Source organism: Silurus aristotelis (assembly GCF_946808225.1).
Source record: "Silurus aristotelis genome assembly, chromosome: 1".
NCBI lineage: Eukaryota > Metazoa > Chordata > Actinopteri > Siluriformes > Siluridae > Silurus > Silurus aristotelis.
Window position 1 is genome coordinate 26028552 of NC_139574.1, and position 24856 is coordinate 26053407.

The following is a 24856-nucleotide window of genomic DNA, read 5'->3' on the forward strand; positions in this document are numbered from 1 at the left end:
CACACACACACACAGACACAAACACACACACACACACACACACACACACACACACACACACACACACTACCATTTACATTCATGAGACTATAGTGGAGTTTGTGACTTGTTTCAAATTCCTGGGTGTCACACAAAATGCACAATTGAAAGAATTGTGTGTAGTGCATCACACCCCTCTAATGGGTGGTGAAAACTGGCCAACACAACTCTGGGGTTCAGTAACCCTCAATCAGAGACGTACACCACAAATGTTGCCTATGAAGGGTGAGAAACATTATCAAAGGTGCCTCTCACCCCAGTCATGGACTGTTTACTCCTCTCCCATCTGAGAGATGGCATAGGAGCCTTTGCTGTTGCAACAGCAGACTCAGGAATAGTTTCTTTCCCTCAGCTGTCAGTCTACTGAAATCATTAAAAAAACTATGATCTCTACATCCAGCTCAGTCAACTTAACACTACTCATAAAGACTGCATTGTACATTAACGTCTTCCTACTGTACACTTACATTGTTTTTTTATGATGCTTCATTCTATTACTTCTTACTGTTGCATATTCTCTTACTGTTACACAAATAAACCATTCTACCTCATGTTGCCTTTTTTGCACTGTTACGGTCACTGCACTACTGTGGTCACTTTCAAATATTACCCTTCTGTGTTTATCTTCACATTTCCCATTAGGGTTGCACAAGCCAGTGCACTCTTAGTGCCGGTCCCAAGCCCGCATAAATGGGGAAGGTTCATCATTGGTGGGCCGTCAGGGCCAGCAAGGCCTTCTCTGCTGGCCTGAACACTATCAGAAGCACTGACCTACATTTACAGCGTAAATCTAATATTTGTTCCATGAAATTGTATAAATTTTTCCCAACAGCTAGCTGGCCCAGCATTTTTCCCTCCTCTGATTGGTTGGTCAGAGGGAAACTGTTACAGCCAAGTTTGACTAGCAAAACACCTCTGCACATGTTAATACATCTGAGTCAGAATATTTCATGCAGCTGGAAGTTGAAGGGTTGAGGATAAATGTCATCAGTGCTAATACTCCACAAGTTTGTTGTGAGATGGAGAAGAAGGAAAAATTCTGGAGTGAGTTAGATGAAGTGGTAGAAGGTGTACCTAGGAATGAACGATTGGTGATTGAGGCAGATTTGAATGGTCATGTAGGTGAAGGGAACAAAGGTGATGAAGAGGTAATGGGTAGGTATGACCTTAAGGAGAGGAATGTGGAAGGGCAGATGGTGGTAGATTTTGCTAAAATGATTGAAATGCTAGTGGTAAATACTGATTTTAAGAGGAAGGAGGATCATAGGGTGACGTATAAGAGTGGAGGAAGGTGCACACAGGTTGACTATGTTCTATGTAGGAGATGCAACCTGAAGGAGATTGGAGACTGTAAGCTAGACAGCATTGGATGGTGGTCTGTAGGATGGTTTTGGAGGTGAGAAAGGAGAGGAGGAGAGTGAGGATTAAAAGAAGAATAAGATGGTGGAAACTGAGAGAGGAAGACTGTAGTGTGAAATTCAGGGAAGAGGTCAGACAGGGGCTCGGTGGTTGTGAGGAGGTGCTGGATGATTGGGCAACCACTGCTAAAGTAATAAGGAAGACAGATAGAAAGGTACTTGGTGTGACATCTGAAAATAGAAAGGACGACAAAAAACCGTGGTGGTGGATTGAGGACTTGCAGGAGAGCGTAAGGAGATAGAGGTTGGCAAAACAGAAGTGGGATAGACAGAGTGATGAGAAAAATAGGCAGGAGTACAAGGAGATGCAGCAGCAGGTGAAGAGGGATGTGGCGAAAGCCAAGGAAAAGGCATATGAGGAGCTGTATGAGAAGTTGGATGCTAAGGAAGAAGAAATGGATTTGCACCGATTGGCCAGGCAGAGGGACCGAGCTGGGGAGGATGTGCTGCAAGTTAGAGCTGCACATAAAGGATGGAGATGGAAATGTGTTGACTAGTGAGGAGAGTGTGTTGAGAAGATGGAGGGAGGATTTTGAGAAGCTGATGAATGAGGAAAATCAGATAGAGAGAGAGAAGGTTGGATGGTGTGGAGATGGTAAAGCGGGAAGTGGCTAGGATTAATAAGGAGGAAGTGAGAGCAGCGATTAAGAGGATGAAGTGTGGTAAGTCGGTTGGACCAGATGACATTCCGGTAGAAGCATGGAGATGTTTAGGAGAGATGGCAGTGGAGTTTTTAACCAGGTTGTTCAACAAGATTTTGGAAGGTGGGAGGATGCCTGAGGGATGGAGAAAGAGTTTGCTGGTACCGATCTTTAAGAATAAGTGAGATGTGCAGACCTGCAGTAGCTACAGGGAAATAAAGTTGATCAGTCACAGCATGAAGTTATGGGAAAGAGTAGTGGAAGCCAGGCTGAGGGAAGAGGTGACCATCTGTAAGCAACAGTATGGTTTTGTGCTGAGGAAGAGCAGCACGGATGCATTATTTGCTTTGAGAATGTTGATGGAGAAGTATAGAGAAGGTCAGAAGAACTTGCATTGTGTATTTGGATTTAGAGAAAGCGAAAGGGTGCCAAGAGAGGAATTGTGGTATTGTATGAGGAAGTCAGGTGTGTCAGAGAAGCATGTGAGGGTGGTGCAGGACATGTATGAGGACAGTGTGACAGCAGTGAAGTGTGCATTAGGAACGACAGACTGGTTCAAGGTGGAGGTTGGACTGCTTTAAGGATTGGCTCTGAGCCCTTTCCTGTTTGCAGTGGTAATGGACAGGTTGACGGACGAGGTCAGACAGGAGTGTCTATAGATTATGATGTTTGTGGATGATATTGTGATTTGTGGTGAGAGTAGGGAGGAGGTTGAGAAGAACCTGGAGAGGTGGAGGTATGTGCTGGAGAGAAGAGGAATGAAAGTCAGTAGGAGTAAGACAGAGTACATGTGTGTAAATGAGAGGGAGGTCAGTGAAGTATTATGCATAAGATTAAAAAAAAAATGTGTGCATATTGTGCATGAACATGGTCACCAGGTGGTGAAAAAAAGTATTAAATCTATTAATTTAGGCTATTTACAAAGTTAGGTCCTTATCTGAAATAAAACAGGAGAAGATTATTAGGAAAACACACCATTATAATGTCCTTTTGTTAGCCTACGAAAATATACAAAGAACAAAGAAATGCACAGGTGTGGCACAATATAGTTATCAGTGAATGGTTGTTGGGAACATTGGCTTGGCCACAACATACAGTCCACCAAACCTGTTCTCTCCACTTAAATAGATGTGGTGTGAGCTGCAGATCTGTATTTTAGACTGGGCAACAAGCATAAAACAGTCTAATTTCTTCCCCAAAGTCATTCAATTTCTCACCAGGCTCATTCATTTTATATAAAGCCTGTTTATATAAAGCAAGCTTCAAATAAAACAAACAATATCAATATAAACAAACATCTGTTTTTCAGCAAAATGCAGAAAAGCCAACACACTTCCCCATTTATAACTGCCTTTAAAATCAGCATGATGTAGAACTTTTCCTTCTTTAATTCTTGTTTCACATTGTCATGTGCTATACAAGTATATACAATTGTTTTATAGTCATATAGCTGGCTCTTTCATTGGAGTAAAGCTAGAGTCTCTGGTGGAGGTGTCTGAGAGGAGAATGATGAAGAAACTTCTCAGGATTCTTAATAATACGTTCCACACACTTTGTCACACTGGAGAAGCAGTAGTAAACTCAGACCACCGAGAAGTACCACAGAACATCACATGAGGTCTTTCCTTCCTGTGGCTATCAAACTTTATAACCCCTCCCCCTTTTGTAAGGAGAAGGGCTAGTAGTCATAGTGGTAATAGTCTAAAAATAACAGATGCACTAGCTTTACCTGTTTTTGTTCAGCAATATCATGTGCAATATAATTAAATTATTTAACATTTTTATGTGCAATATTATAATGAGACGAAAATACTCACAATTAGTCAGGGGTTGCCTGTTAGTAATATATCCAATATCATGACATATACATGTTATCACAGCATTTACCTTTAGAAATAGCTTTCTTTTCCTCCTTCCTGGTGGCTGCATCCTCAGCATTCTTATACCAATATACCCCATGTCCTTCCTCTGCACATGTCTAAACCATCTTAATCGCACCTTCTTCACCTTGTCTCCAAAATGTCCTACATGCCTGGTCCCTCTAATAAACTGGTTTTAAATCCTGTCCATCTTCATCACTCCAAATGAAAATCTCAACAATCTCAACAACATTTTAGTTAATGTCACTGTCTCTAAACCATACAACACAGCAGGTCTCACCACAGTCCTATAAACTTTCCCTTTTACTGTTGCAGATACCCATCTATAACAAATCACGTCGGCCACTCTTCTCCACCCACTTCACCCTGCCTGCACTCTTTTATTCACTTCTCTAACACACTGTCCTTTACTTTGCACTGTTGACCCCAGGTACATTAACTCCTTCACCTTCTCCACCTCTTCTCCCTGCAACCGCACCACTCCACTCCCCTCCCTCTCATTAACACACATGTACTCTGTCTTACTCCTACTGACTTTCATTCCCCTTCTCTCCAGCGCATACTTCCACCTCTCCAGGCTCTTCTAAACCTTGTTCTAACCTTGTTTGTCAACCTGTCCATCACCACTGCGACCAAGAAAGGGTTTAGAACGATCCTTGATACATTCCAACCTCGACCTTGAACCAGTCTGTCTTTCCTACTGCACACTTCACTGCTGACACACTGTCCTGCTGTCACACTGTCCTCATACATGTCCATAAACAACTTCAGACCGGTATCACTTCTCTCCTTTCTTTCTGAATCTCTGAAACACACTGTTTTTAACCAACTGTCTATCTATCTCACACAGAACAACTTCCATGATCCAAACCAGTCTGGTTTCAAGGTGGCACATTCCACAGAGACGGCCCTTTTGGCTGTTTCTGAGAAAGTGCATGTTGCTCAATCAGCCAAGCTGTCATCTATACTTATCCTCCTGGCCCTTTTAGCAGCATTCGACACAGTCAACCACAAGACTCTCTTGTCTACCCTCAAAAGCCTCTGTATCTGTGGAACAGCATGGGAATGGTTTGCTTCCTACCTGGAAGGTCTCTCATACCAGGTAACAAGGAGGGGATTCAAATCTGCCCCGTGCAGACTTACCACTGGTGTGCCTCAAGGCTCGGTACTTGGTCCCCTCCTTTTCTCCCTCTATACCCACTCCATTGGTGAAGTCATATCCTCACATTGGTGTTCTTACCACTGCTATGCAGATGACACTCAACTCATCTTTTCTTTCTCTCCCTCAGATACCACAGCTTCCCCATGGACCTTGGCATGCTTGACAGACATATCTTCATGGATGAGTGCTCATCAATTAAAACTCATCCCCAGCAAACCAGAACTGCTGGTTGTCAATTTCTTCTCTACAACATCCGAATTCGACAATTTTTGTCAACACAGGCTGCCCAGGTACTTGTTCAGTCTCTTGTCATTTCGAGACTGGACTACTGCAACTCTCTGCTGGCAGGTCTTCCTCTGAATGCTATTAATCCACTGCAAATGATCTAAAATGTGGCTGCACGACTTGTGTTTAATCTGCCCAGGTTCTCCCACACCACTTCATTGCTGCGCTCCCTTGCTAGCCACATGTATCAGATTTAAACACTGATGCATGCCTACAAGGCCAAAAATGGACCAGCACCATCTTACCTCAGAGATCTCATCACACCTTGCACTGCACCACGCACCACCTTTTCTCAGAATGAGAGGTAAGTATACTTCAAGGCTCTTCTCTGTTCTGGCACCGAAGTGGTGGAATTAACTTCTCCTAGATGTCTGTACAGCAGAGTCCCTGACAAAAAAAAATACATTGGTATTACACTGAAAATATTATTACACTTCCTATTGGCTGTTATCATGCTGTTGTCAGTCTTTGTTGTATGAAAATCATACTATTAAGCTGTGCATTGTAGGGGAAATATTTTCATTGGCAGAAGAAAAATAAACAAAACATTTAGCCAAGGATATCAGTTACTTGATACTTGTTTATAAAACTGTTGTATAAAAACTGGTATGCAGGACAGTGAACCTCTTCCTTTTGTCATATTGCTGAAATACCCTAAAGCAGTGGTCCACAACCTTTTTTGCGCCATGGACCGGATTAATGTCGGACAATATTTTCACGGACCAGTTTAATGTCAGACAATAATTTCATGGACGACCTTTAAAGTGTGGTTAATAAATACAACAAAATAAAATGATACGACCGGCATAAAAACTGGTATTTTCTAAATATAATAATAAACGTGAATCCACTGTGTTGTTTTTTGGTCATTTTGCTTGCTTGGGGGTTTCAAATTAGCTATAATGTATTATGCAGCCCGTTTAAGAAGGTAGCGGATGGAGGTAAGACATGTGACCGAGGCATCATGACCTGCATCAAGAGTCATAGACAGATGTGGAGTAGAGAATCTGGTAATGCTTGACCACCATGCTTGACTGTAGGGAAGACACAATTTTCTTGGTTCTCCTCACCAGGGCATCACCATGCATGCTGGACACCGTCTGAGACAAACAAGTTTATCTTACTCTTATCAGATCACAGGACATGGTTCCAGTAATTCATGCTCTTGAACGGGTTCTCTTCAGCAAAATGTTTTTTGAAGCCTTGTCCAAGGCCTTGTCCAACTGGAACTCATCTCAGAAAACCTATGTATGACCCTGGCCACTGCACTGTAACTCAGTTCCAGGGTTTTACCGATCTTCTAATAGCCCCGGCCATCTTTGTAGCAACAATTCTAATTATCAAATCTTTAGAGGGTTCTTTATCATGAGGTGCCAGGTGACCAACATTCAGTGGTCAGTATGAGAAAATAGTACCCAAAGCACCAAATTTTACCCGCTCTTATACAAGATACACAAATTTGTATATAGAAGACAGTCAATCTGTACTGCCATTCAATCTGCACATTGACTACTCTAAAATATATCCAAGTTTTATTTCTATAGTATTGTCCTTGTGAGATACCATACAGCCAGTGGAAAATAAATCTGGTCTTTGTGGCATCCCAGGAGCTGTTATTTGTAGAAAAACAAATGTTTGGACCACTAATATACAACCACCTGAAGTGCTCTACTGACCATCAAACAAGCCGTCCTTCTTCCAGTAGGATTTTAGTGTTGTAGCACAGGCAAGTAAGTTGGATGTGAAGAAAAACACATTTGTATGGATCTTTTTAAATGTATTTCAGAAAACACAATACATTTATGGGTGGAGATAGAGGCATCCAGACACCTGTAGGTCATAACTGAGCAGGCTTAGTTGGTAAGACATAAAGATCTAGATAACTTTGAAAATAAATTTATTCATTTTGGGGTCAATAGTAACAGTTTAGTGAAAGACAGAAAATTCTGCTTGAACGTATGATTTAAAAAAACATATTCAATTATTTTTTAAATGATGTTGCTTATCCATTAGTGTGATATTTAAGAAATACTAGAACTGTTCTTTACCTGTCTGAGATTGACTTAAAATGCAGGTTCTGAGCTGTTTCATTCAATACGACATGTTCAACAAATACTCATTGGAGTTAAGAATAGTGTGCTTTTTTAAACCTGGCTGTACCAAGATTTGGAGTTGGCAAACCCACCTGTGCCAAATCCACAGGCACAAGAAGCCTATTGGGACAGGCCGATACAAAATCTCAAAACCTTTTAACAATATTCAAGCTAAATTATAAATAGATTAAGCAGAATATCTGCTGAGATTTGTAAGGACTTTGGTCTGTTGCCGGACCAAAGTCCTCACACATCTGAGCAGATATTCTGCTTAATTTATAACTTGACTCCATAACACAAGGATGATGCTTTATAGGTTCTAATTTTCAAATTGACAGCGTTGTGAACAGCAGTTAATAATAGCACATAAACTAGGCCACAGGATAAAACAGAGAGCATCACTTTATTCAGTGAATGGAGCATCATAACATAAATAATAATAATAAAAATAAAAAGCTAGACACAGATACGATTGGTTTATTGAAGAAGAGAGGAATCATAACAGTGGTTAATATGATTTCCTCAGTTGCTCTCTTTACAAGGAAGAACTCGATGAACACAGATTACAAAACTGAAAATGCTGAAATAATCAGCTAAAACATCCCAAAGCAGCATGGTAACTATTTAGTACTTGAAACAAAGCTGTGTGAATCTTTCTCAGATGCTAGCAACATTGTAATATGTATTATGTTTATTTTTTCTAATCATAATGAAAGGGTATAATAAAGGTGTTATGGAATATGTGTGACCATAAGGCATAAGACAGGTTTAAATTCATACTCCAATGTGTTCCCTATATTACATACAAGAGTACCATCTCTTTCAGGAGGTAGACAATGTTACTTTGATCAGACGACAGCATATTTCAGATGTGCATGCGCAGGTTCTTTTGTTTCAGACACGGCTTCAGGTATTGTACTGTCTGCAGTATTGCTCTAAATCACAAGAGTACTGCAATGCAACAGTGTATGTGTCAGGATCTTTGTGCTACTAGTTGCACACAGCAGTGATAAACATGAAACACTGGGATATGCTTGCATAATTTCTAGACATTCAAGGAAGGTGCCTGCATAAACACACTGTAAAACATATCAGAAGCATATTAAGGCATTCAAAATGGAATATTATATAACAAAAGGTGTTGAAATAAAGAAAATGTTTTGCAATTCAAGTGAAGATCCTCAGTTTGACTATCAGGCGAGAAAAATCACTTTCGTCAGCGTTTGTCTTAGTCTCCACATTCCACATGTGCTTTTCACCCATACGCTGAAGATCAGAGCAGGCAACAGTGATGAGAAAGGAGAAGGAGAAGACTAAAGAGGCCTATGAGTGATCATTGTTAATCTGTAGTTCACCACAACACTGGGCAATCCAGATTACTGAAGCCTGGATCTTTCCTCAGATCCCAGTAAGTGTTGTTGCTGACCCATGTGTCATCTTTTGATTTCCTGCAAGCCAAAATAAAACCTTGGATTTAGCAACTAGCATTGTGAAACGTTATTCACTTTAATATTTTGAATCATTGGTGTTAATGATTCATCTTGAGCAAAGAAAGAGTTATCCAAACATTTAATTAAGCAACTATTTTAAAAAGCATCTCTCCTTAATACTGTTTGAAGTCGGTGAGTCTCTCATAAATACTGTTTAATAACTGTTTAACTATTTATCTCTTCTGGCTATTAATTAAATCAATCCACACATGTCCATTTGCTCATCATCCAATACTATCATCACATTTATTATATTAAAAAAAGATCATAGTAAAGTGAACTGACTGATAGACCAGTAACTATTTTACCCATATGATCATTTACTAACACAGATGTGAGCGTTATTACGCCACCAAGCGCCACTCACATTTTCTTCAGGAAAAGTAAAAGTTTTATATATATATAGTCTTTGGCTTGAATAAGAGCTTAGAAGTTTGCACCATAAACTCACAGTGAGTGCATATTTACACCCTTTCTTTCTTTCATTTTATAACTTCATACCTTCTCTACTAGTTACATTGTTTACTATTTATTTCGCAGGAGTCTCTGAGAACCCAACACAGAGTAAGTGACTAATATATTATAGATGAATAAATGTTGCATTGAGAAGGAAATTATTCCTGTGGGGGCTCTTACTGGAAAAACCGTGGCTGATGTGCCATGTTGTTCTCGTCGAGGACTCTGCGCCGATCTCTCTGTAGCTGTTCGATTCTCTGCTTCTGGGCTTCTGCAGACTCAACGTTCCCCTCCTCTAATAACCTACACACACACACACACACACACACACACACACACACACACACACACACACACACACACACACACACACACAGATGGTACGCTATGCAACATGCCATTGTTTCTTTGACTTTGCTTACAATAGAAGGTGATGGAGAATCACGTGGCAGTGTGGAGGGATATGTAAAGTTTAACCTAAAAAAAGCGCAACTGCAAACTTAGACAGCTTTATGAAAAATTAAAGAGCCAGCAGTATAAAAACTGGTTAATAGACTAATGCCATTATTACAGAAGAGGAATGAAGGACAAACAATTGTCTCAATAAATAGTAGGACATAAATAACACACAATGAGTTGAAACTCAGAAATTAGGTATTATCAGGTATTATCAGGTATTACTGGCACTGCAGGAATTCTCTGGACTGTATGAATTGGCTTTAATATTAAAAATCCTAAACCCGCCTTGACTACTAAAGCACTGCAGCCTGAATTTGCACAAGGACACAAGTGTATGTCACATTTAAACACTGCTGAAACCTGAATTCCCTGCTGCGCTAGAACTTGGAGCATTTATTATGTGTTTTCTTTTTATATCCATTCATTTATTAGTTTATCTTGGTCAAGGTCAAAATGAATCCAGGAACATGGCGTGTGAGGCAAAAACATGGGATTGGCTTAAAAAGGAAGTCAGTTCATCACAGGACATTATGCACAAACACATTTAGCTACAGGCAATTTTGCACAGCCAATCAACTTACTAACATGGTTTTGGGTAGTTGAAGGAAACATGAGATAATGGAAGAAAACCATGCTTGAAGAAAAAAAGAAAAACTCCACTAGAAACTAGACACTAATCTGAGTCCAGGAGTGAAGCCAAAACACTGGAGCTGTAAACTGGCAGTCCAACCTGATGCTTTAAAAAAAAAAAGATCTTATGATCATTTAAAAATGTATTCAGCATTGCATTTAATACGATGATTTATATGACTTTTGTCCATCACACTTTCATTTGAGTTATGTATTTTTTGTAGATTTAATTCAGCCATTTTGTTCTTAAGCATTAAGCATGACTTTTGTGTCTCTGTGTCTGTTTGGCTTTTGAACTACAATACAATCATATACATCATATAGTACACCTTAGAAAAGTGCTAGAACATAGAGCAGAATCTCAAAGGAATGTTTCCATCATCTTGTGGAAACTATTCCATGAACAATTAAGTTAAATTGAAATTAAAGTAAGAAAAAAACTGCTATCAAATACTTGTCTTTACAAATAACTCCTATCTAAACAAATGTACAAAAATTCTGAATGCTAGATGGGTTTACCTCTGATCGAGGCGTAATCTCGTGTCTGTGGGAGGCAGAAATGGTTTGGTCTGAGGGTCCAGTTCATTCAGTTCAAGAGCAAACTTAGTGAAGCCGTAGTACTGCTCATACTCAGCAGGCATTGGATCTACAAAAATAATAAATAAAGCTCATAAGACAACAAAAAACACAATTTAATATTTATCAATGAAAAAAAAGAAAAAAAAAAAAATCAAGAACGATGTGACAGTAATTGTGATATTGAAGATATATAGTTTGGATGTAAAGTACAGTATGCTGTAATTCATATGTCACTAGATCTTGTGAGTCAATCACATTGTTTTTTTCTGGCTAAAGTATTAATAAATCAGAATGTCTGATTGTAATGCATGTGTCATTTCATTATAATAAAAGGTTTCAGCTGCGATACACCATCAACTGAAACCCCCAGGTAGTCAGGTACAGGATTGCTGCAGAGATGATTAAATGTGCAGTGGACTATAAATGTTTGTATCTTACTGGTTCTCCAGATGCATGTAGCAGATTGTGGGCTTCCACAGCATATACTCTCATGCCACTTCCCAAACAGCTTGTGTATCACCTTGCCTTTATGGTCCACAATAGTTCCCTCCACTTCGTTCATATTGGAGTTCCAGTACTTAGCCTGCAATGCAGAAAAAAACAGCACTGTCATTGTTGTTTCAGTCCAATCCGATCAACACACCGTCTACAGGTTCCTAATTTAAAGTGTTTACTCTAAAATATGGGACATCAGTTCAAATCAAGTTAATTAGCAAAGTTAATAAATCTGCTTTCCTTCATTAGCCTATTTGTGTATAACATGCAGTATGTGTTCTCATCCTTCAGAAGATGGCACTGCTGAGCCACTGGTGAAATGCCATTAATCATCTCTTTCTTTGCTCTCATCTCCCTCTCCCTGAACTTGTCACATTCTTTTTCTGCCCCATACTCACTTCATTAATGTGACCAATCATTTTAGATGTCATGTATTTGGAATGACACCAATGTTAATGACTATTCTACAGTCATTACAATAGCACTCTAATCACTATGCTAAGGTCTTGATTTTTTGTGGTAGATTAACTAATATCTCATTCATTCTCTCAGAATTTAAGAATTAGATCCCAGCATGCCTCCACATACATTATGGAATGGTAATGGAATGGTTTCATTTCATTCGCTTCACAAAGATCTTTCTCCTTCTCTACCTAAACAGTGTTCTACAACATAAAATGAGTCAATGTACACTGACTCATGATAATCAGAATGCTATATGTCATTGTGTACATGGACTTTAGCACAATATATACATCATGCAGTGTGGTGAATAAGATTGAGGTTACATAGCACAAAGATTTAATTTACTGTAAGTGGACGTCTCAGCATGTGGGGGGAACGTAGCTCACCTTGACGAAGGTGACTTTACACTGACAGATATCGCTGCTGGAGTTCTTAATAGAGATTTCTCCGTAGTGCTCGATCCAGCGCTGCCCACTCAGAATGTTGTGAATGCACGATGTCACTTTGTTCCACTCGTAGTGGTCTCCCGAGCTGTTGAACAAAGCAGGTTTTAAAATGATACTCATTACCATAAAGAATTATCATATTCATTTGATTATTTTAAAAATATTAATATTAATTCTGACATACATATAAAACACTTCAACAAATAGAGCACATGTTGCAATAGAGCTGCACTATGTGTGTGTAATACCTACAAATGTCACAACTATACCATGAAACTTCATGTTCATATTTACTCAAATAATCTTAGTTAATCACTGGTATCTATCAAATTAAACATTTCACCGGCTTTCCAAAATCCACATATAATCTGCCATCTTTATAATGGATTTAATTTCTTTAAAAGATTTTCGAAGTGCCCTTTAAAATAGGACAAATGTCAAACGACTTTATGTTTCTTTATGTGTGCACTATATCACGATGTTCCAGAAACTACACAGTATACTCCAACAGAACCCCATTTAAAAATGAGTGACAGAAATCCCTAATAATGTCTGATCATTTTTACAAAATTTATACAGTTTTTAAGAAAATCTTAATTACACAAATATCTTAAATCTGCCTAAATATCATGTCAATATTCCAGGTCAGTATAAACATACATTTGTCCCATATTTCCCCCTCACAGCCCCCAAAGCTACAGAGTCAAAGTATTTGTTGCGATGAGTGTTTGCTTTGGTTTGTGACTTGTCTCTTCCCATGTCTTGTCATAGATTGTATTATCAGGATGTCTTTCAGCTGTGGTCCTTTTCATTCGATATTGTCATTGAAACCCTTCTGTTTCTTTGTTCTGTGTAAAAAACTGTTCCGTGTAAACATACCTGGCTTATACAACCTATTAAACCTGTACTTGATATCCAGATTTTTGCACGCTTACTATTGAATTATTTGCCCTTCAATTGCTGTTTGCTGATTCGCTAGCCTTTTGCCTATTTCTGATTAGAGTTTGCTACTTTCAATCAAGAGTCTAAACAGCAAATGTATCTGTCTCCAACACTGCATGATGTTCCCTTTAATAATAAATAACCTCTTTGGCTACCCAGATTATTTCTGGGTACCCAGCATATAAGGCACATGGATTTGAAGTGTTTGTGTGAAACCTGGACTGTAATTTTTTTAGACTGATCTTGTTTTGGAGAGCCTGACCTTGTGTTTTGCCTCACCTCGACATTGCACCTTATCTAGCCCTTAGATTACTGTTTGCTAATTTTATTCACTGAACCTGTACTGATTTTGACTGGTGTGAATTTTGTCTGTATTTGGTACTGGCCTAGATTGTATTGACCTTGATTTTTTGATATAAAAAAATAAACATAATCTCTGAGTCAGTTGAGTTTTAAAGCACCTGTAGGCAGACTGGCTCTTTTTAGCATCACATTTGTTGACCTGCTATGATTCTTTGCAGGAAAGATACACTAGACCAAAAGTATTCAATAATATCAGAATGGTCATTGTCAATTTAGCAAAATATATATATTTATTGCCTCTAGAAGTGGCAGCATCAACAAATTTTTAATCTCTTAAAAACAAAATTCAGCTACAGTAACATCTGATGGACTTTCCTAGAGTGACACACATAGTAAAATATCTGACAGTCCTAATAAGTTATAAAGAGGCATGTGTTAATGTGCTTACAGTGCACTGTGCAGTGACGCTTAAGAGAAATCATAAATCTGCATGGCAGTGGAAAGATCTTTATACAGAATCTGTATTAATGTGTGTGGGAATGTCAGAAAAATAGCCAGGAGAATCAGAGCACTTACCCAGGGAGAACTACATGAGTGGTGCCAACAGGAACAATCTCCATGGACTTCCCCCAGAACTTGTTTTTCCACCTCACATCTAAATGTGCCACACAAACACCAGGGTCACCTTGAGAGAAAACTGCTCACAGAGCCTCAGAGCTCATCTGTACTATATACATATCCACCCGACTGATCTTTTACCTTGCCAGAAGATAAAGTTTTTCGATTCAGAATGACATGCAGATATGGGGGGATGATGGCTGACCTAAAGCGGGAAAAACAGAGTGACGTAAGTGTATACACTATATTGACTAAGGTATTGGGACACCTGAATTTTCCAGCCATATGTAGATCTTCCAACTTTTACCACAGAGTTAAAGACACACAATTGTATATGATGTCTTTGGCTGTGTTAACATTAAAGTTTTACTAAACCTAGTGTACATAAATAATGTATGTACACAATTAAATGCAGTTTACAGTATAACCCAGCATAAACATACTTATACCTGCTCTGCTATAAAGCGAAATCCTTTATCTGGCCGGTCGCACTCATACGTCTCCCCTTGGACTGGGTTGAATGGTTTCCCTCCTGCTCTGTAGTAACTGGAGGCGTAGCCTGATACGGCGAATGTTGCAATGTACACCTACACATTCACACAAGACAAGCTTAGAAACTTATCTATATCTATCCAAATATATCAATAAGTGTTTATTTAAAATCAGTTGTAACAAGTAGTATATAGAATCCTAACCGTATACTTTAAACATGAAGGAGGCTATAGAAAAAAAATTGGATCTTTGGCCTTGGTGTTACATTAACCCTTTTTGGATCGGTTTATGAAAAAATCGAAATACAATGATAAATCCACTGCAATGATGAGAATCTTTAACAAATAAGTGTTGAATAGTGATGTTTCGAAAATGTTATTCCTCCACTACTTAGTCAAAAAAAAAATGGAGTAGTAAAACTGATGAAATTTCGATAATGACATGAAAACAGCACACTGAACTTGGCACTGAGTTCATGAGTGCACTCTCAAAACTTCCTGAAGTGTGGACATTTGAGAAAGCAATGTATAATCACTCGGGCTGCAAAGGTCCTTATAAAACCATCAATGCTTCTTAAAGCTGAGAGACAATTCAGATTTCCATCAAGCCATTAGAGTCCACCACTGACTCACCCTCTCCTGTGTAATAAACACTGGAAGTACTCACATACAAAGTGTCTGACTGTGGCCAGTTTGAAAGCTCCTCTAATGGAGCACTGGTTTAGTGGAAGAAAAGAGGTCACTCAGGTCCACTCAGTGAACACAGAGAAGGGGCTGGAGAACTTTGTGCCCCTCTTAATACGAGACAAAAGCCTGTCTTGGGCTATTAACTCTCCATTATATTGTCCTGAGCACTTCACTTTTCTTGATAACTCTTGCTCTAACTATCACATTTTGCTCAGTTGTGTTCAATTTCTTTAAAACATCTACTCATTAATGAGCTTTACATTTATGTGACCCCTGGTACATTACACAAGCCTCCAGTCTGACACTTTTACAGGGAACAAGCCTAAATCTGAAAGCCTTACAATAAATATTACTGGAAGCGCAACAAGCTCTACTTCCAATTATATGTCTGAATGTGTGTAGATCTGCTAAATGTAGCTGACCAAAGCTCACTTTACTTTACTCCATCATACTAAGGACACAGTCATGAGCAATGGCCATCAGATGCTAGATGAGCTTGGATTAGACTGACAATTAAAAAAGCATGGCTCCAGTAATGGTAAATGTGATCAGCTAACAGTAAATGACACTGTAAATCAGACATCGGACTCGACAGAGGCGCGACATTTACGATGACTGAAAGTCTGACAGAAGAAATTATACATGGCCTGTAATAAGGTGATGATCAAATTTTGTACATCTTAGAAAGATGACAAGGGATATTTTACAATAGTGAAATTCAAGCATTTAACAGAAACAGCTCAAGACATGCTATCTGAAAGTGGGCAATGGGGAATGAAGAAATCATATGAAAAACAGACTCGAATGTATACAAATGGTGAAGATAAAAATATCAGACTATTTTACTCCCACTGCTGCAGTTATACAAGTCTTATACAAGTTACTACAAGTTGAAACAACAATTATATTACATTCTGATTTCACACAGAAATCAAATCAAAATGTTGGGATATTTTGTTGTACAGGGAAGAAAACTGTGCCAGAGCACATCTCACCAACCTGCTGTTTATTATTTTTATTCACCACCTCACACTGTTTTACTCCTTACATGTTTTACATCATTATGATCACAGTTGAATATTGTATATTTTAGGAGTTTACCAATTTCAAGGATGTACAAGGCATCTGTAGTTTCACTATACCCTAGTTCTATATGCTTATGACCTCAACACACTATTGTTCCATCGTTTGTTAACCATGTCATCCAGATGTCAAGTTTTCATATACAGTGCATCCGCAAAGTATTCATAGCGCTTCACTTTTTCTATATTTTTTTTATGTTACAGCCCTATTCCAAAATGGATTAAATAGATTATTTTCCTCTAAATTTGACAAACAATACCCCATAAGGACAATGTGAAAGAAATGTGTTTGAAAGCTTTGCAAATGTATAAAAATAAATACAGGAAAAAAAAGGTGGTCTAATGGTTAGGATGCGGCCCCCACCACTGCGGCCCGGGTTTGATCCCCGGTCAGGGAACCGACCCCAGCCACTCTTAGTGCCGGTCCCAAGCCCAGATAAATGGGGAGGGTTGCATTAGGAAGGGCACCCAGCGTAAAAACATGTGCCAAATCAAACATGCGGATGATCCACCTTTGACACTAATTACAACCTCAAGTCTTTTTGTGTATGATGCTACAAGCTTGGCACTAAACTGTATTTATGGACAGTTTCTCTCATTCTTTTTTGCAGAACCTATTAAGCTTCATCAGGTTGGAGAATGAGCACAGCCATATTCAGATCTCTCCAGAGATGTTCAATCAGGTTTAAGTCTGGGCTCTGGCTGAGTCACTCAAGGACATTCACAAAGTTGTCCTGTAGCCACTCCTTTGTTATCTGAGCTGTGTGCTTTGAGTCATTGTCCTGTTGCAGGATGAACTGTTGCCCCAGTCTGAGGTCCAGAGCACTCTGGAGCAGGTTATCATCTGTGATGTCTATTTACATCACTGCATTTAACCACTTAAATTTTTTTTTATCATCACCTGGTTTCCTTTATAAACACTCTTACTATTCTATCTAAAAACAATTTTCAACATCTCTCGCTTATCTGTTCTAACCTCCACTCCATCTCTCCCTCATCAGTAGTTTCCTGTACTCTTTCATCTCTTCCTGACCCTGACTCATTTCCCTCTTTAACCTTGGACTCTGCCACTGACGTTTTCATCTCCTCATTCTTTCCTCAACCATGGACCTCCACTGCCCCAGACTACTAAACCCAAGAAGACTTCTTGTCTCGCCCCCTGGCTGTCAGAGGTTTTGCACAGCAATCGCTGAGAATTTAGATCAGCGGAAAGGAAGTGGGAGCATAGTCAACCATAAGACTCTCTTGTCTACCCTCAGAAGCCTCAGTTTCCAAGGAGCAGCATGGGAATGGTTTGCTTCCTACCTGGAAGCTCATGTAACATGTCCTACACGGACCATCCACTGGTGTCCCACAAGGCTCAGTATTTGGTCCCTTTCTTTTTTCCCTCTATACCTACTCACTTGGTGAAGTCATATCCTCACATGGGTTTTCTTACCACTGCTATGCTGATGACACTCAACTCATCTTCTCCTTTCCTCCCTCAGGTACCACAGCTTACACTCGAATCTCAGCATGCTAGGACATATCTTCGCGGATGAGTGCTCCTCAAATAAAACTTAACTCTAGCAAAACCAAACTGCTGGTCATCCCAGGTGAATTATCCCCAGGTCAGGATCTCAGAATAACGCTTCATAACTCTCTGCTCTTCTCTTCAGCCACTGCTAATAACCTTGGGGTAACTATGGACAATCAACTGTCCTTCTTCTCACATGTTGCTAATGTGGCTCGTTGTTGTCGGTACCTTCTCTACAACATCCAAAGAATTCAACCATTTCTGTCCACAAAGGAGTGGACTACTGCTAAATTCTGCTGGCAGGTCTACCTCTGAACACTATTCGTTTTGGATAATTTGACGAATAGTGTTCTGCTGGCAGGTCTACCTCTGAACACTATTCGTCAAATTATCCAAAACGTAGCTACGCGACTTGTGTTCAACCTGCCCAAGTTCTCTCACACCACCCCACTGCTGCGCTTCCTCCTATGGCTTCTGGTAGCTGCATGCATCACATTCAAAAGACTGATTCTTGCCTACAAAGCCAAAAATGGACCAGCACCCTCTTACCTCAGAGAGCTCAACACTCCTCGCACCACCGCGCTGCCTGAGATCCTGTACCACTGCTCGACTGGTACCACCTTCTCTCATGGTAATATGTACGTTTATTTCAAGGCTCTTCTCTGTTCTGGCACCAATAGTGGGACCAATAGTGGGACCAATAGTTAATAGTGGGACCTTATATAGACAGATGTGTACCTTTCCAAATCATGTCCTATCAACTGGATTTACCGTAGGTGGACTCCAATTAACATCTTAAGGATGATCAGTGGAAACAGGTTGCACCTGAGCTCAATTTTGAGTGTCATGGCAAAAGCTGTGAATAATTATGTACGTGTTTTTTTTTTCTTTCAGTTTTTTATTTTTAATAAATTTGCAAGATTTTAAACAAACTTCTTTCATGTTGGCATTTTGGGGTATTGAATTCTGAGGAAAATATTAAATGGAATAAGGCTGTAACATAACAAAATGTGGAAAAAGTGAAGTGCTGTGAATACTTTTTAGGATGCACTGTATATGCGTGTGTGTGTGCCCTGATGGATACCATGCGTTCAAATGGGTCCTGTGTGTGCGCGGCCTGGTCGAGCAGCTCGCTGTACTCCAGCTCCTCACACAACCTCTGCAGGGTGTTAAGCGGCTCATTCAGCTGCACAGGCATGGCCACCTTGGACAGGTCCTTTCCAATATTATTCCTCAGGATGTTCCACAGACTGATGTTGCTGGTGTTGGGGCTTGGAGACGGGAGCAAAGAACGCCGCTTTCCCTGAGGGACACCGTTCTCAGTGCAATCTAAGAGCAGAGATTCACTGGATGAGTAAGAATGTTTGCTGGAGTATGAGAATGTTCTGAAAATGTGTCGGGGGAGTGAAAGAAGTACACGGTATCTATCTAATCTCAAATGTCTTGGTGCTTGTACTGTCACTTGATAGATTGAAAGAGCAGGAGCAAATAAGGTGAAACACCTGAGTCACCTGAGTCAAGTCTCTCATTTTGGACCTCGTTGCTGAAGTTGTCCATGGAGATATTATCGCTGATATCGCTGATGTATGAGTCATCTTCAGAAGGCTAACAAGAGAGAGAGAGAGAGAGAGAGAGAGAGAGAGAGAGAGAGAGAGAGAGAGAAGAGAGTGAGAGAGAGAGAGAAAGAGAGAGAGAGAGAGAGAGAGAGAGAGAGAGAGAGAGAGAGAAAGAGAGTGAGAGAGAGAGAGAGAGAAAGAGAGAGAGAGAGAGAGAGAGAGAGAGAGAGAGAGAGAGAGAGAGAGAGAGAGAGAGAGAGAGAGAGAGAGAGAGATCTTTATTATAGTAGTTCCGCTGTTTTGTCAGATTAACACCTCCTGGCTACTCACATGCACTCGGGAGCACTGATCACTAGGCTCCTCTTTTACCACCCACCGTTAATAATAGTGGAAGTCTCACTCAAGTGTGTGCATGCTTGTATGATTGAATTTGAGAGTAGGAGTGGAGTACATACAGTAGAGAAAGAGAGAGAGAGAGAGAGAGAGAGAGAGAGAGGAAGAGAGGGAGAGGGATAAAGGGAGATAGATTAAGAAAGAGAGAGAGAGAGAGAGAGAGAGAGAGAGAGAGAGAGAGAGAGAGAGAGAGAAACTCTCATGGGAGGAGAACAAATTTTCACTTGGCTCTTTGGAGGGGTATTTTTAGAAGCAAGCAATTAGCTCTATTTTCACATTAGTTCTGCTATTGAAGCTGTTTGGACAAGTCTGGCCGAAGTGACAAAAAAAGTGTGTGAAAAGCGAAAGAAAACTGAGATATTGATGCCTTGAACCTGACATGTCAAAGGTTGGTTTATAGTGCATCATCCAACACACTGTTGGCTGTAGCATCAAACAGCAGTCAACAGCGAACTAGAAACTATTCTACTCCCAGGGTATGACTCATAATCCTCAGAGGGAGGAGAAGGTAAAAGTGGGCATAGCAATATTTCTGGAAAAACATCATGCTGTAAGCAAAAAATAAGACGGTGAAGTGTAGAAATAGTCATGGCGCTCCAAGTAAAAAAAAAAAACCCCAAAAAAAACAATATTTACAGAGTAGACACGAAGGGTCTCACCTCGTTCTCAGAAGAGCTCGCTGATAGCAAGACCTCTTGCGCATCAAAGAACTCAGACAAAGAATCTGTAATGGAAGCTCGGCTCTCATTGGACACCTGGTGGACGAGGTGGCGGGAGTCTGAGGATTCCTGCTTCTGTAATCGGCAAGTCATAGCTTAGTAAAAACACAATGTCTGCATTTAATCATCCACCTGCTACAATGCAGTCAAACAGGAATCCTAAATACATGGAAAATGGTGTACCACGGTTCTGAATAAAAATGATCAACCAAATACCACTTGCTCACTTTATTAACAGAAGAAACTCATTTGCCAAACCCAATAATCGACGATGCAAGCACATCATGGCTTCTGTTTCTAACCAGGAAAGAAAGATATAAGCTTGTTTTGCAAGCCATGCTAATTAGTGCAGAAGGAAGGTGTTGATTTAGAAAGCCCACTGCTGACAGAGTAAACCACAGGAAATATCAAGCGTGGTGATGTGTTTTTTAGATGTGTGGAAGTTTGATTGTTAGTGTCTGTGTATTCAAGGAAATTCCTTAACTAGCAACAGCTTGACAGGATTTAGTGAATTCATCTATCCCAATCTTTGAGGCACAGCATAATGATTACCGACCAAAGGTTTCTGCAAGGCAAAAGACTAATACACTGCTTCCTAAAGGCTATTTTAAAGGCTATTTTATTATTTACTTGATACACTGCAATAGGGTCCAGAACATCTATAACTTACTGACTAACCTGAGGTTTTACTGCTCTGTAAATAATGTGGGAAAAATACCCAAATTCTTCATTTAAATCAGTTTAACATACTGTGTATAGTGTAGCCTTTCTAAATAATTACTAATCACTAATTATTCTTAATAATGAATTAAAATTTCTATACCAGGCAACGTAATAATGTGTGTGCTCCATGTATGAAGATCTTTAACGTACAGACACGCGATTAAATAGACAGTTCTGCTTACATCAATCACTGTGAATGGGACTCGTGCAGAAAATTGAATTGAAAGAGAACTAAAGAAGTACTCACACTCAATAAATATCATTTGTGACAATGGCAGAACTACGTGGTCAGCTGTCTCTGATCCTGATGACATTAAAAAAGTTATGATAGATTTCACGACCAAAGGCTTCTTTTAAATCTGTCATCAAAGTTAGATTTAATTAATTTGGAAAAATCATACTCCTACACTGAGCACTATTCCTGATACATTTTACTTAGGAGGTGAATACAGACCTCCCGAATTTACCCAAGACATTCTCGTTTCAAGAAACAGTAACAGCAAGTTCCTTGACTACTACACAGTTCTGAGTAATTCTTTCCTGATGAATCACAGAAATGGTCGGAGTTTCTAAGCACATGTTTGGTTACAGCAAACAATAGCTAGGAGCAGCAGAAGGATTGAGTCAACCTTGCATTTCATTTATGAAATGGATTAACCCTTGCCAGTTTCTATGCCTAAAAGTTTGGGATGATGCTGGTCAGTAGAAAAGAAGAGGGTGCTGCTGGTGGTAGTGTATTCCTCACACCCACCTGCAGCGCGCCAGTGCTGAAGTTTTTAAGGACGGCAGGCTCTGAGATATGCGACTCTATGTGTATCTTGCAGAGGCGCTCTCTCAGATCAGAGTTCTGTGCTAAAGCCTGCAAAAGCAAACAGCAACCAGCATAAGCGTACAAACGCGCACGCGCACACACTCACTCACACACACACACACACACACACACACACTCACACACACACACACACGCACCCACACACACACACACAAACACACACACACACACACACACACAGACACACACACACAGGCAGAGTAAAGTGTTCTCTAAAGAATCTGAACTCTTCTGGAACACATTTATAACCTTATTAAAACAGAGTATAAGTATTTCAAAATATTGAAGATCCTGTCATAGACTTTTATTTATAACTATAACAGCAGTAACTATAACAAGGACTATAACAGCAGAAGATCACGTTAAGATCCACAGACAAGTCAGAGAATTTGGCCAAACATCATAAATCCATGAACCCACTTGCCAATCCAAGCTGGTGGAGTTGATATTTTCTTGGCACACTTTGGGATGGTTAGTGCTAATTAAACATAGCTTGAATGTGACTATTTTACATTGTTGCTGATAATTGCCACAATTTACTTCCACTTCGAGAATGATGATGTCACAAAGCAAAACTCATCTGAATGTGGTTTCATGAATATGACAATGAGTTTGATGTATTTCAGTGGCCTTCTCAGTCACCTGATCTAAATCCAATAAACACCTTTGGGATGTAGTAGAAGCAAGTCCTGCTTGCATGACGCAGTCATGTTAACATTGACCACAATCTCAAAGGAATGTTTCCAGCGTTCATGCCATGAAGAATTGAGGCTGCTTTAAGAACAAAGTTTCCTTTTGTTCCTAATAAAGTGCTCTGTTAATTTACATGAAATGATGTACACTTTAACAAAGGTTTTTTACTAATTAATAAGCAGAGCCCCTGACGTCTGATTAAAGATGGTAAGACACGTAAAAAAAGAAATTGCAACACAGTATGAGCACAAAATAGCATGCTGTAGACACAGATCTTTTTTTTTAATAGTGCATTCAAGTCATGTCAGAATTATAGTAATTACAAGCTAAACGGCATTCAAAAAAAGTATCTGTACAAAACTTATAATTAGCAGTTGAGACTTCTGAATTTCCTGACAGCTCTATCTCAATATAGTGTGAAATGACGTTATACACAACTGAGAAACAGGGGCAGCAGCTTGGAACAGTGCAACGTATGGTTTTAAATCCCCTTTTGCTTTCTGTAACAGCCTTCAAAACAAAACATAAACATTTCAGTGCAGCATTGCAGCTTTCAACTTTGTGCCAAGAAAAAATATATAAAGTAATATAAATAAATAATTTCCAAGACTGCAAGCAGAATCTTCAAGTTGTTGTCTGTAATTACTGTAATTCTGACATGACTGAAGAACTACAGGCCAAATTTCAGCACAAGAGGTTGGAATATTATAATACAAGAAGAGAAATCCGATATATAATGTGTATGTATGTGTGGGGTTATATCAGGGGTTCCCAAACTAAGAGGTTTACAGCCTATGTAACCCCTTGCAAATAAGGTTGTGACTGGGTCTCTTTCCTTATTTATCTACCTCTGCTCTGTTTTACATTCGGACTTTTGTAAAAACTGTCAAGCTCGGACTTCTCACTACAATCGGAAATATAAGAAACCTTTCAAAGCTTGGCCAGGTGTTACTAAAATATGAAATCCCCTCAGTGCACACCACATTTCTCTTCATGACGTGCGCTGCTCACACCCTAACCATGATGTTTTGGTTTTACTTCCAGTCTCTGCCCCTTTTTCTTTTTTTTTTGCACGCCACCCGACTCTCTCTAACTGTTTTTTGTTTGTTCATCCTTAGTTTAAGATGTCTGATTCATTTAATTTCAATTTATAACCCTTGATATTTATGTTTTATATGTTTTAGTTTTGAAACCTCGTCTGTTTCCTGCTCATGATTATACATTATGCTTAATCAAATACCTCTTCCCAGGGTTTGAGCAATGCTTGGAAATATGATGGTGATTATTACATTTAGTTTACGGACTTGCATCCTAACATTGTCTGTCTAATGTTTTCAAATGCAAAAAAATTAGAATTTTAAATGTATGATTGGCAAGACCTCAGAGAGACACATTAAACTCATTAGGTTCATTTGAGGTTGTTTGCCCAAAAAGTTTGGAAACTTCTGACATATGTCAACATGTACAAATGAAAAAAAAAAAAAAATGTAGATCTCCCCCTGCTATATCCGTCCCAGTTCCATTAATTAGATTGTAATCTGGTCATTGCACACACAGACAACAAGCATGGTTTACATCATTATCATGATTTCCTCTTAGCGTACAATGAAACTATATAACAAAATGTTCCTGTTTCTAGCTTTTTCCTTAACATTTCACTGGAGCAAAAGGAAACAAAAAAATGGTGGCACAGAAGCTCATTTGCTTACATTTGCAACATTTGGGAGATGACCTTATCCAGAGCAACTTACAATTTACATTTT

The 24856-nt window shown here is 39.4% G+C and overlaps 1 protein-coding gene across 3 annotated transcripts in view; it reads right to left on the reverse strand.

Moving 5' to 3' along the window:
- Positions 1–7902: 7902 nt before the first annotated feature.
- The window catches only part of osbpl3b (oxysterol binding protein-like 3b), a 59457-nt gene continuing 42503 nt past the window's right edge, over positions 7903–24856 (reverse strand). For 2 of the 3 annotated variants that reach the window (XM_083556660.1, XM_083556661.1), the window contains exons 12-23: positions 22320–22427; positions 20786–20920; positions 19689–19782; positions 19262–19506; positions 14851–14988; positions 14543–14606; positions 14360–14438; positions 12479–12623; positions 11571–11715; positions 11073–11199; positions 9645–9767; positions 7903–8966 (exon numbers count right to left, since the gene is read on the reverse strand). In XM_083556660.1, coding sequence (XP_083412786.1) covers positions 8870–8966; positions 9645–9767; positions 11073–11199; positions 11571–11715; positions 12479–12623; positions 14360–14438; positions 14543–14606; positions 14851–14988; positions 19262–19506; positions 19689–19782; positions 20786–20920; positions 22320–22427 — 1500 coding nt within the window. In that variant the 3' untranslated portion in view covers positions 7903–8869. The remainder of the gene's footprint in view (positions 8967–9644; positions 9768–11072; positions 11200–11570; positions 11716–12478; positions 12624–14359; positions 14439–14542; positions 14607–14850; positions 14989–19261; positions 19507–19688; positions 19783–20785; positions 20921–22319; positions 22428–24856) is intronic. The other variant, XM_083556662.1, reaches the window with a different exon arrangement.